Genomic DNA, 13,121 nt, shown 5'->3' with positions numbered 1-13,121 from the left:
TCTTGAGAATCTCTCCACCTTTCCAATTTCGTGCTGCAAATAACACCTCCTCCCCCCACCCCCCACGTTCTCACTGCCATCCAACAGCTAGCTCTTTTGTAACTGTTGTTAAATTGGGAAAATCAAGTGTTTCTGGCTGGTGGTGGGGCTTAAACTCTTTCTCCTGCGCTGCCTGGATAGGACCCATCTCTATCCCACCTCTGCTATATCCAATGTGCTGTTCACAGCTTTCAGCACCTGCAATTGTGACATCTGTGGATCATGGCCAGAATGGTACCAAGAGTCCTAGAGCTCCGAGAGGCCATCGGGGAGCCTGACAAGCAACCCCAAAAGCCCGAGGTTAGGCAGGTCTGGTCCTTCCATGAAACATGACCCCGCTGGCAGGCAGGGGAGATGTTAGATTGCTCAGGGGGTTATGTTTGCAAAAGCTGGCCTTGTGGAAGCTGGCCTTGTGGGAGCTAGTTCAGGCAGTTCCCATGCTTCCTACTGACCCAGGTATCAGTTCTTTAACCATTTATGTGCTGCTGTGTGCTGCTCGAGAAATATCCTCCATCTAGTCCTGTTAATTTGTGATATTGAGAGAGTTGTACAGCCATCCCAGCTGGATATGCTGTCAGGGCTGGGACAGCAGGAGTTACAGGTGAGCTCTAGGACTTGCAATGTGTGTGAACAACTCTGGGTACACTGGTTCATGCTTCCTTGGTGTAGTGAGTTTTGGAAGGCCTGCTCTTGGCATGGTGGTTCCTAGATGGAGTTGTTGCATCTATGGGTGGAGAGACAACCATGATTTGTGTCAGTGATCCATCGGTTTTATCCAGCAAAGTTTAGTGCTTAAAACCCTGTGGGGTGCTGGGGAGAATAGGTGCTGTGAGGAGCTTAGCCTGCAGACAGCTGTGTTGCTTGGACCGGAGGTGAGAGTTGGTTCAAACTAATGGAAACCAGAGTCCAAGTTCTGCTCCTAGTTACATTTGTGTGGATCCAGAGTAACTCTATTTATTTTAGTGATGTTACTCTGGATTGATTCTCATGTGAGAAAAAGTAACATTTAACTCTAGAAAAAAGCAGCAAAGAGTCCTGTGGCACCTTATAGACCAACAGACATATTGGAGCATGAGCTTTCGTGGGTGAATACCCACTTTGTCAGACATTTAACTCTAGGCTTGTAATATTCTGCCACGCTGTCTTATTAAGCTTTAGAACACCTTGCAGAAGGCTCCTGGGAACCCTCTGGCTGCCTTTCTCAAGTGTTGCCAAGCCTCCAGCTCTGTTTACACGCTGGACATTTGGATCAAGCTTGTCTCTCTCTGGCTGAAGTCCTTTATGTTTCTTTTTCTTTCTTTTTACTCTTCCGTCTCTCTTGGACACAGGCCCCACCTGCTGTCTGGGCTAGAATGAGCTCCACTAATGTTACTCCTGAGCTGGCCAGCAGGGATCACTGTGGAGTGACACAAGGCTCAGCTTCCTCCTGAGAGCTAAGAGTGTCGCTTTTCCAGCATTCCTGGACCTCACCTTCCCAAGGGCAGTGATGGTCAGCAATCCCAGCTCTTCAGCTTGGTGGCAGCTCCCTGACCAGCTCTGTTCACAGGAGAGGCATCAGTAATGTGGCCAGAAAGTGCATATTGAGGCTGAGGGGTTCAGCAGAACATGGGAAGAGCCACCCACAGCCCCTGGGCACATAGGAGATCGTCATGGGAATTCCAGACAGGCTCATCTCCCACAGAAGGGCATGTTGCAGGGCCTCCAGTGCTGTCCCTAACCCTGGCCTGTTCTTTGCCCTGATAGGCTGTCGTGTATCCATCAAACGCTGTGACCGAGGACATCTACACCAATGGCTCAGCCATGCTGGGCAGCCCAGCTCACATGGACAGCTGGGAGGTGCGCAAGATCCGGCTGATCCAGTTCGAGAAGGTCACCGAGGAACCCATGGTGAGCTGGCAAGAGTTTGGTAACCCTTAAGGCCTCAGGGGTCAGGGTGAGACCCACTGGTGCATTGGCATGCACAGTGAGAGTGACAATCCAGTCCAGCTCCCAGGTCCGTGGGTGAGGTAGGGATGATCCACTGGGACAAGGGTGCTGCTTTGGCCACCGCCTACCCCACTTGGAGCCTGAGCTGCACAGGGTGTAGTGGGACCGGGAGGAAGCTGCATCACCTGTTGATTTATTCTGCCAAGAGGAAATTAACCCAGCTGGAATTGAGCCAGGAGCGGACTCTGAGAAGTGAGACAGACCGTCTTGGATACTGGCTAGGCATGGACTTTACCTGGAGAAGTGAGTGTCTCACCCTAGATATGTAATAGATGATCACAGATTTTCCTGTTTTCCAGGGAATCACACTGAAGTTGAATGAGAAGCAGAGCTGCATGGTGGCCAGGATTCTCCATGGAGGCATGATACATAGGCAAGGTAACAGCAAATGGCAAGAATCTGAAGTCGTCATTGACTGAGACCTAGACACACAAGGCTTCCGTTTAGTCAGAAATTTTAGCCCTTTCCTTCCACCCTGGTGCTGAGTAGGGCCTGTCAGTTTCATCTTTGGAGCTGGGCAGTTTCAGTGCAAAGGGATTAAACAGTTCCATGGTGCTGGTGAATTTTCCATTTGATTTATATCAGCAGTGCCCTTTCTCCATCTCTTGTATCACCTCCCTCTGCTCTTTACATGTGGCTGCTGCATTAATGCCCTGGAGCAAGGGTTCTCAAACTGGGGGTTGGGACCCCTCGGGGTCGTGAGGTTATTACGTGTGAGGTCGTGAGCTGTCAGCCTCCACCCAAAACCCCGCTTTGCCTCCAGCATTTGTAATGGTGTTAAATACTTTTTATATATTTTTAATTTATAAGGGGGGGAGGATGTCACACTCAGAGGTTTGCTAGGTGAAAGGGGTTACCAGTACAAAAGTTTAAGAACCACTGCCCTGGAGGTTTCAGGATGTTCTCTGATGGGAAAAGGGGGAGGGGGATGGGGCAGGACCAGTCATTAAGCTCATGCCTGCAAACAGAACCAGAAACCATTTTTGTTCATCTCGCTGATGGATTCTTTGTCACTCCGTGTGGATCAGATCCCACCAATTTTGAAGGATGTTTTTTTCTGTTGCTAAAATGCACAGACATGGCAAAATTTCTGTGCCAATGTCCTGCAAACAAAAAGAAGTTGCCAAAGTAAATGAACTTGCATTGTTTCCTTTTTTTATTCTGGCACCTGCAGATGGTGTGGTGACTGCATGCAAAATAGCTGTCCTGTACATACAAAAGGAGTGCCCTTTGGTGGCCTTGGGTCCATTTAGAGGCCTTTATAGGTCCATGTAGAAAACAAGAGCCTGATCCTGATCTCACACCAGAATAAGTCAAGACCAACTCCAGTGACGTCATTGGAGTGCTGGCTTATCCCTGTATGTCTGAGATCAGAATCCAGCCTTTGTTATCTGTACAGATATCTAAAATGAGAGCACTTAAGGTAGAGAATGTTTATATATACTTGACTGTGCAATGAGGTTACCATTTAGCTTTACATTACATATTGGTTAACATTGTGGATATCACTAAAATAGAATGCTTTTACTGCAAGCTAAACTACAGAATGATGCAAGATCAACGGCTACTATGAATGGCTTTAGTTTTTGATCAATTTAAAAAAAAATAATAAAAAGGAGTGTGTATGGAGGGAGTGAAGCTGTGTTCCCCTCATGTATGTATTTCACATGCTTATATGCCTGCATGTGCACTGACACACACAATGACTCCTTGGTAGAACCATGCTATATGAGCCAATCGGATGTAAAATTACAAGAGATGGTTGCATGCTGCAAAGCAACTATGCCTATGCATTGTGAATGCAGAAGCCATTTGGTCTGAGGTCTCTTAGAGACTTGTGAATAGGTGGGGGGGGGGATCCAGAATTTTGGGGGGTTGTATTTGCTTACTTGTGAATTTCATGGGTTAATTTCTCCCGTCACTGGCAGGCTCCCTTCATGTGGGTGATGAGATCGTAGAAATCAATGGGCAAAGTGTGAGCAACCACTCGGTCGACCAGCTGCAGAAGATGCTGGTAGGTATTTTGGGAGGCTGCTCCTGAGGAATTACTCATTTGGCCACATTTCACATGTTGCCTTATTTGATTGTATTCATTCTTAATGTGCAAATCACGGCAGATGTTGCAACACCTCTTGCATTAGGAGGAACGATTGTTGTTCCCCTTTCTGCTGGAGCCTTTTCAAAGGCCAGGCCACTTCTCGAATGCAGGCCGTCTCTGCTCAGAGCACTGGATGGAGCTGTGCATGCAGCACCCATGGTGGGGCTTGGGTTGTTCAGTTGTCTTTTCAATTTAAAATTGCCCCCATGCAGTCAAACCAGAACCCCCCTCTGCCATGGGAGCTAGGGGGATGGTGCTTAGTCGGGCTCTGATTTCCAGCTGCTAGGGCCACAATGATCCTCTTGCACCATTCAGTAGATGGCCGCCCAGCTTCAGAGAAGGGCCTCTCTCAGGACACGCTGAACGCTCATCCTGTCCATGGTTAAAACTCCAGCCCGTCAGACCTGTTAGAGGTGCTGTTGGAAGGAGCAGGGAAGGGCTGTTTGGAGTTTGTGGATTATTCTAACACCACTGGTCTCAGCCTCTGATCTCCCTGAGTTCCTGTCCCTCTCCCCAGGGCCAGTGCAAGGATGTTTCACGCTCTAGGTGAAACTTCCACTTTGCGCCCCCTCCCTCCCGCCCTGAGGTGCCCCCTTGCGGCAGCTTCCCACCCTCTGCCCTGAGGCACCCCTTCTACGCCAGCTCACCCCTGCTCCGTGCACGAGCACCCCGAGCATGCCATCGCTGCTTCACTTCTCCTGCCTCCCAGGCTTGCGGTGCCTAATCTGATTGGCACCGCAAGCCTGGGAGGCAAGAGAAGTGAAGCAGCTCACCCCTGCACCTCCTCCTCCCCAAGCACGCCGTGGCTGCTTCACTTCTCCCACCTACCAGACTTGCAGCGCCAATCAGCTTAGGTTCTGCAAGGCTAGGAGGCGGGAGAAGTGAAGCAGGCATGGCCCCCTCAGGGAGGAGGCGGGGCAGGGGTGAGCTGGGATGGGGAGTTCCCCTGCATGCCCCCCACCACTTGCTGCAGGTGGTCCTCCCCGCGCTCCCTTGCCCCAGCTCCCTCCGCCTAAATGCCGGCGGCGACCGGGGCGGCCAAAGATCCGGCCGCCACGGTCGCTGCTGAAGAAAATGGGCCCCCCCCAAATCCCAGTGCCCTAGGTGACCGCCTAGGTCACCTAAATGGTTGCACCGGCCCTGCCTCTCCCTGCTCTCCTGAACTGGTTCACAAGGCAATGGCAATACAGTGGGTGGGCCGGTCTCAAGGGTTGGAAGAAGAATTGGTTCAAATTGCCCTCCTCTCCCCAGGCTGGTCTGTCAGTGCCCTATAGCCCCGAACCCTCTCTGTGGCTGGAGAGATGGGGTGAATTTAATTCTCTCTCCTAGTTCATTCTGGTGACTCCTTCAAAGCTAAAAGAGGATCAAAACTCTGCTCTGTGTGGCTACCTAGATGCAGCTCTAGGCCCGAGTTAGTTAAGTTAGCCACTGTGACTTCAACAGCGCTAAAGCCTTTAGCAACAGTGATTCTGGCTCTGCTGAGCTCCCATCAGCTCTTCACTCAGTAAACAAGGCAACTCCCCTGTATTGCCACCATGGCTCCCAGTCCCAGCCCTCTGTAGGTTTCCTGGAGTCAGTGGGAAGTGCTTGTGCACCCTGAGGTTAACGACACACTGGGGGCCTTGAGCTGGTTTCTGTATTGATCTAGAAGCTACATTCTCCAACTCTTCTCTCTTCCCCTTCCTTCTGTCCATTAGAGAGAAGCCAAGGGGACGGTCTCAATAAAAGTCATCCCCAATCAGCAAAGCCGCCTCCCAGCACTACAGGTAGGTTCAGCTGTGTCCTCTAAGTGGCCCTGTGGACCAGATGTCTTTGAGCTGGTGAGAAGTCATGGGGTGTCACGGGGTTGGGGTGCAGGTTCAGGAGCTGAACTGTTCTGCTACACTGATACAAACTCTGAACAGGGTAAGAGCTGTTGTGCATTTACATGGGGGAAAAGAGAGCAGGATTTACCCAGTCTGAGGGTCTGTCTGCCCTGCAAAGTGAAGATATGATGGTAGCACAGGTGGGCAAACCTGTGCCAGCTTGAATCTGGCTAGCACAGGTAAAAATAGCAGTGTAGACGCAGCGACGCAGGCTGCAGCTACTCACCCTGAGAACAAGGTGGTCAGGGAGCCTGGGTTGTACTCGGGCTGCTAGGCCCATGCTGAAGCCTGTGCTTTCGTGGGTACACTATCATTGTTACCCTTGGCAGCTAGATTAAAGCCAACCCGTGCTACGATTACACCTTTGCTTGCAGTGTAGACAGACTCTGTATAACACTGCCCAGAATGGCGCCGCTCTGTGGCTCAGTTTCCCCATCTCTAAAAAGGGGACAGCAATATTTACTTCTTGTGTTAAGTAGTTTGAAAGGGGGTCTGGTAGATACCAAAGGCTGGACTCCACACTCAGTTCTGTGGGAGTGATTCCCATTGGCCTCAGTGGTGGTGGGGTTAGACTGCAAAGACCCTTTACACACATGGGCTCCTGTGCCTGGAGCATCCTGTCTGCTCCTAGGATTGCACTCCGATTCCTTAGCTGGAGGAGAGAGTGACAAACCCTGCCTTGTGTTGTACTGCTCCAGCTTCTTTGGTGCAATACTGTTACTCTGCAGTCAGGCTGGGTTGGGTCATTTCTGCTGCCACGGGGGTGCTGATGTGATAGTCGGAAGCAAATGGGGGTGGCGGGAAAGCAGAGCAAAACACCCCAGCTCTTGGCTATGCAACCACACTGCCATTGCCATAGCAACAGAAATGCATGTTGTTACGAGGCTTCTGCTCTCAGCACAGGGATTCAGCAGCCAGGGCTGGCCCATTCATCTTTGCATTCATCTCGCTCATTTGGCTTCTGGAGATGACTGAGGGGAGAGGGGGCTGGCAAGGACTGATGGGTCCCGACTGATTCCAAGAGGATACAGTTTCCACCCTTCTTATAGCTACTTGAGCTTTCCTTGTGGCTTAATCTAGGAGCAGCTAGTTTATTTCCCCATTGCCCCCCAATATCTCAGGGCATGACACCTGTCATAGATGGCATCAATCATAAATGTGTGATACCAACTATGCAGGCTAACAGACTCTATCTAGTTACAGATGGCAAAAGTGTATCTCTTCCATGCAATGAGTCTAAACTAAATTCATCCCAGCAGAGTGCTAGTTATTCTACATGAAAACTGCTTTTCGAGGTGGCAACTATGTGTCTCCAGTGATTTGACCTCTTTCACATCTCATACATTTAAATTGCAGGAGTTAACATAAGATTTTCTCTCTCTTTGACCTCAAGTTAGTTCAGTATAGGGTGACCAGATAGCATATGTGAAAAATCGGGATAGGGGTAAAAGGCACCTGTATAAGAAAAAGCCCTGGATACCAGGACTGTCCCTATAAAATCAGGACATCTGGTCACCCTAGTTCAGTAAACTTAGCAACATGAAACACCCTGATCTTACTCTGTCACCATTTGCCCAGAGCCAAATATTCTGCTCAGGCAGATTCTTCTTAAAAAGGATGATTGGGTGAGGTTATTTTTTTTTAATTAACATACATGGCCCTGGAGTCATTCTGCCCCCCTTTCCTGTATTTCATCTTTATTCTTCCTTTGTCACACATCTCCTACTGGAATCTGTTTCTCTAAGCAATGAGGTGAAAGGTGAATATCTTCTCCTCCCCATCTCTCCCCTTCGTCTCTGTTCCTGCCAGGATGAGCTCTGATCTCTGCTTATTTATTAAGCTCTGTCCTCTTTTCCCTTCTCTAGCTAGAGACTTATCCTAGTTGTTGCTGTCAAAACCAGCTGCAGTGCCACTGACTTAATAACAGATGTGTGCAGGCACCTAGGCTCTGCTGAGAGGGGACACCAGGGCAGTATCTTGCACAAACAAACCCTCCTCACTGAGACATTGTTCCCCAGAAGACTGAAATTTTCTTCCCTCTGTGTGAGGTTGAAAGCTTGTCTCTTTCACCAAGTGGCTCAAATAAAAGATATTTCCTTCCTCCCCCACCTTGTCTCTCTCATTTCTTCCTTATATCATTTTGGCTGGGGTTCTGGAGCAGTCTATGCCATTGAATGGCCATGCACAGACACTCTTGCTGCCTTTCTTTGTGACAGTTCAGTGCTAGGAAGTCTAATGACTTCAATTTTGGCTGCCCATTGTGATCAGTCTCTCTGTCCTTCATGGCTGCTGTCACTTCACAGTATGACTGATTGACAGGGTTACACACTATGAAGCAAATCCCATCACCTTGTCTGGAGCGAAACTATCCCTTCCCAGCCTCTGCCCAAGCTCCTCTGCCCATCTTGTAAGCAGCCAACCCCAAGCAGAGCAATTAGTTTGCGCCAATCAGATTGCTGTTTAGAGACTGCAGGGGTGGTTCCGTTCTGAACTAAACCACCATGAATGATTTGAATGGAAGGATAAGAGCAAACAGGTCCCACCTGTTGTAACCTCATAACCAGAGCTAGAGGCAAGCTCTGAAATTCAGACTTGGCCTAGATTTCAAACTCCACCACTGGGATCTGGGTTACACCTCTGGGGGAGACAGGTCCAACGTGCAGTTCAGATCTGGAGTTCACTTCCTAGATTCCAAGGAAAGAAGAGACTATGTGATTGTCTACTCTGACCTTCTGCATAATGCAGGCCAGAGAACTGCCCCAAAACAATTCCTGTTTGAACAAGGCCCCAGATAATGTTTGAGGTTTTTAGATCCAGTGCTCTGATTTGGACCCACTTTACAATTAGGTTATTTCAAAGGCAGAATTAAATATCTCTATACACACACGCACACCCCATCTTTGGACAACTGGGGGTTCAGAGAGCTGGGAGGTTCAGCCCATGTGGCATTCCCCAGGGTACAGTCTGGACTGCTGAAATGCTGTGTCCCCTTAACTCTCTAGCCTGGGGTGCCTTTTACACTGCTTTGCTGTCAGAACAGCCACTTCTGGCCTGGTCATGCACAGCCACTGGCACGTAAAATCACTCCCAGATGTATACATGAATGCTCTCCCACCATCCATGAATAAATACAGGGTGATACTGCATATCTCCCCAGAAATGTGCATTTTATACTGCTTGGTAGACCCCTGGACAATATAAGCTCATAGAAAGTCTGACATTCAAACAAAGGGCAATATTTATGCACAAGCCTTTGTTATCCCAAGCAGAGGTTTCCCAAACACTTCAAACAAACACACTGGCTTAGATAAAACAATAAAATAAGTTTATTAACTAGAGAAAGATTTTAAGTGATAAGGGATAAAAGTTAGAATTGGTTACAAAAGAAATAAGAAGTTAAAACTAAGCTGATTCCTAAACTTTGCCAAGGCAAATAAGATTAGAAGCAAATATCATTGTCATCGCGCCGGATGCTGCAAGCTATTCTCAGTTCACAGACTTGATTTCCTTTCGGCCTGGGACCACTCCCTTTAATTCAGTGTTCTTCAGGTATTCATTGATGTTATGAGCAGAGAGATGTAAGGTAGCAAGGAGAGGTAATTTGTGTGGTGGTTGGTCTCCATTCTTACACCATTTTTCCCTTCTTTGAGGATTGCCCCCAGCTGGGAGTCAGGTGACAGTCTGGTTACATGGGACCTCCAATTGTTTCCCAGTGCTAATATGTAAAGTTCTCGCTTACACCTTCCTTCCTACCAGAGTATGGCTGCTTATCTAGGTGATAGTCCCTGAGGGTTCGTTTGATTATGATGATATTTCGGTGAGTCTTTGTCTCTCAGAAACTAGTTTGTAGGTGTTACGCAGAACTACAACATATTTCAGTAACGATCATAGAGCAAAATCTCATAATTTGACATGCAGTGATCTTACGCATATTTCAACAGGATAATAATATTCAGCAGATTGAGTTTTCAAATGATACCTCACAAAGCATATTTTGTACAAAATATATTCTAGCCATATAAAGTAGTGAACATGGAATACAGGGTGTCACAACCCGCTGAGTTCTTATGTTAACAAGAGATTGGCCAGTGTCACTGGTATTTTACAGCCTCTCCTCAGGTTGGTCCATCCAAATTTTGACCAATGGAGGGAGCTGCACTAGCAAATCTGGAGTCTGAGAGCCTCACTTGCAGGGACCCTTTATGGTCTTTAGTGCGAGATGTGGCTCACAGAGTCTTCAAGTCCCAGCATGCAATACTCCATCTTGATCCCTAGAATTCTGGCCTTCTGGCAACAAAGGGATACTGTGTGTACTACGTGCTGGGACCTGTTATCTCACAGGCCACAGCTCTATAGTAAAAGTGAGGACAGTTGTGGACAGTACTTCGCCAACCCCTATTTTAATATGTTGTGCAAAGAAAGTCTGGTTTATCCTGCTCAGGAAGGAAGATCTCCAAGGCCCTGCTTGTCAGAGCTCTGATCTGGCATGGTCTAAAGATGGGACAAAAAAGAATATTTTACTCCAGACAGCATGTGGGAGTAGCTTCTTTTCCAAGCACGAATTGCACTGTTCTCTGCTTCCACATCACAGAATCGTAGAAGTGTAGGACTGCAAGGTACCTCATAGATCTAGTCCCGTCCCCTGCACTCAAGCAGGACTTTGTAATAACTGGATCATCCCTGACAGGTGTTTGTTTAACCTGCTCTTAAAAAACTCCAGTAATGGAGATTCCACAACCTCCCTAGGCAATTTTGTTGCAGTGCTTAACTATCCTGACAGTTAGGAAGTTTTCCTAATGTCCAACCTGAACCTTCCTTGCTGCAATTTAAGCCCATTATTTCTTCTCCTGTCCACACTGGATAAGGAGAACAATTTATGACCCTCCTCCTTATAACAACCTTTTATGTACTTGAAAACTGTTATAATGTCCCCCCTCAGTCTTCTCTTCTCCAGAATAAACAAATCCATTTTTTTTTTTCAGTCTTCCCTCAGGTGTTATGTTTCCTAGACCTTTAATCATTTTTGTTGCTCTTCTCTGGACTTTCTCCAATTTGTCCACATCTTTCCTGAAATGTGGTGCCCAGAGATGGACACAATACTCCAGCTGAGGCCTAATCAGCACGGAGCAGAGCTGAAGAATTACTTCTTACATCTTGCTTACAATACTCCTGCTGACAGGACAGGCTTTATGAAGGGCGGGGCCCGATTTGAATACCCGGCGGCGGACCAGGGCTTTGGCGGCACTTCGATGGCGAGGGTCTGCTCCGGGTTGTTGTCGGCACCGAAGGACCCCCTGCTGCCGAAATGTCGCCGAAACCCCCCCGGAGTGGACCCCCCGCCGCCGAAATGCTGCTGCAGCCTAGGACCACTGCTGGGTAAGTTTAAAAAAAAAAATTAAAAGGTGCCTGAGGCGCGGGGCCCGATTCCGGGGAATTGGGCGAATCGGCCTGAAGCCGGCCCTGCCTGCTGATACATCCTAGAATGATGTTCATATTTTTTGCAACACTGTAACACTTTTGACTCATATTTAGCTTGTGATCCACTATGATCCCTAGATCCCTTTCCACAGTACTTCTTTGTAGGCAGTCATTTCCCATTTTGTATGTGTGCAACTGATTGTGCCTTCCTAAATGGAGTACTTTGCATTTGTCCTTATTGAATTTCATTCTGTTTCCTCCAAAACATTTCTCCAATTTGTCCAAATCATTTTGAATTTTAATCCTATCCTCCAAAGTACTTGCAACCCCTCCCAGCTTGGTGTCATCTGCAAACTTTCTAAGTGTCATGGCTTTGCATTCCCAGGGCAAATAACTCGCAGCAATAACAGTTGAGTGAACTCCACATTTGTGTGGAATGAAGGTAAATTTGATCTCAAACAGGGGGCCTCCTTTGGCCAGTAGAGCTCTCCTGCTTACGGGTTTGCCGCTCAGTGATGAGCATCTCTACGTGCAAGCTGTGATCATGGGATATGCTGATCACACACCTCAGGTCTTCCGTGGGTTGTGGATTTAGCCACCACCACCTTTCAGCACCAAATGTCTGGTGCCTGCAAAGCTGTCCCTCAATGGCAAAATCCCAGCTATGCTCAAGTTTCTTCCCACAGCCAGAAAGCCCCCGTGGGTGGAGCTTACCAGTGGTATTGCTAATGATGAACTTCCTCTTCTGCAGTTGCTCTGGGCTCTGCAATGTTCACAGAACAGACATGCCACAGGAGAGATGCAGGGAGCTGGTTTGGGCAGTGGTACAGGACCGTACTCACACACTGAGCCCTTTCTATCTGTAAAGGTCCCCAGTGGTGAGCCCTCTGGGTTGCCCTGCTTGCTAAAGCCAGTGTGATGGACATGTTTGCGAAGCTTAGATGTGAGTTTCCGAGAGGTGGCCAGGGAGCAGCTGGAGAAGTTTACACAGCAAAGGTAGAATCTCAGGAAAACCGCTGTTCCTGGGGACGTGTGGACACACAAACCCAACCTCTGAGACCTGCTGCCTTGGGCAGAGTCTCTGCTGCCTCAGGGCTGGATGGGAGAAGATGTCTAGTTATGAGGGATCAGGTCATTCCCATCCCTGGAAACTTCTCCACTCCAGCCCTCACTCCCCAAATCGACGCTCATGCGGAGACCTTTGTGCTTGAAGACATTCACTGTCTGTTCTGTGGCTTCTGGCACTTGACTCCTAAGCGATGGTATCATGGCTGCCAGCTCTCCTGCCCCTTTGGTTCAGATAGCTGAGTCCGTGCCTGCTAGAGAGCTGTGTATGTTTAGTATATAGAGGAATTCCCCCGGTCCCGCCTGCTGTTGGGTTACTGTACTTTATCTGGCTGGCTCCAGGCCAAGTAACCCTGTCTGTGCCCTGCTCTCAGTGACTTGCGTTTAGGTTTTGGACTAGCTCTGATTAATAGTGAGAGTCTTAGCACTGAGAGAGGGGAAATAGCATGTGTGGAGGGACTGACCAGCGGCAGGGTGAGAACCTGAGACAACTAGACCACAAGGTCCTGATCTGCTCCGGCTCATCCCATATTGGAAGGACTAGAAATGGGAAGGAGAATTGGTCCTGTTTTGAGGCAATGGCTGTAGCGGTTAATGTGCAGTTCAAAGCTCTCTCTTCCCTCTGCCCCACTCATCCCACCTTTAACTTC

The 13,121-nt window shown here is 48.5% G+C and overlaps 1 protein-coding gene across 5 annotated transcripts in view; it reads left to right on the top strand.

The window, feature by feature from the left end:
• Positions 1–13,121, top strand: part of MPP1 (MAGUK p55 scaffold protein 1) — a 43,518-nt gene that overhangs the window by 13,566 nt on the left and 16,831 nt on the right. For all 5 annotated transcript variants that reach the window (XM_032772314.2, XM_032772317.2, XM_032772319.2 and 2 more), the window contains exons 2-5: positions 1,783–1,926; positions 2,325–2,403; positions 3,954–4,039; positions 5,821–5,889. In XM_032772314.2, coding sequence (XP_032628205.1) covers positions 1,783–1,926; positions 2,325–2,403; positions 3,954–4,039; positions 5,821–5,889 — 378 coding nt within the window. The remainder of the gene's footprint in view (positions 1–1,782; positions 1,927–2,324; positions 2,404–3,953; positions 4,040–5,820; positions 5,890–13,121) is intronic.

The sequence above is a fragment of the Chelonoidis abingdonii genome, chromosome 8 (genome assembly GCF_003597395.2).
Source record: "Chelonoidis abingdonii isolate Lonesome George chromosome 8, CheloAbing_2.0, whole genome shotgun sequence".
NCBI classification, from domain to species: Eukaryota; Metazoa; Chordata; order Testudines; family Testudinidae; genus Chelonoidis; species Chelonoidis abingdonii.
The sequence above is the reverse complement of the archived record's forward strand: the minus strand, read 5'-3'. Positions and strand labels throughout refer to the sequence as shown.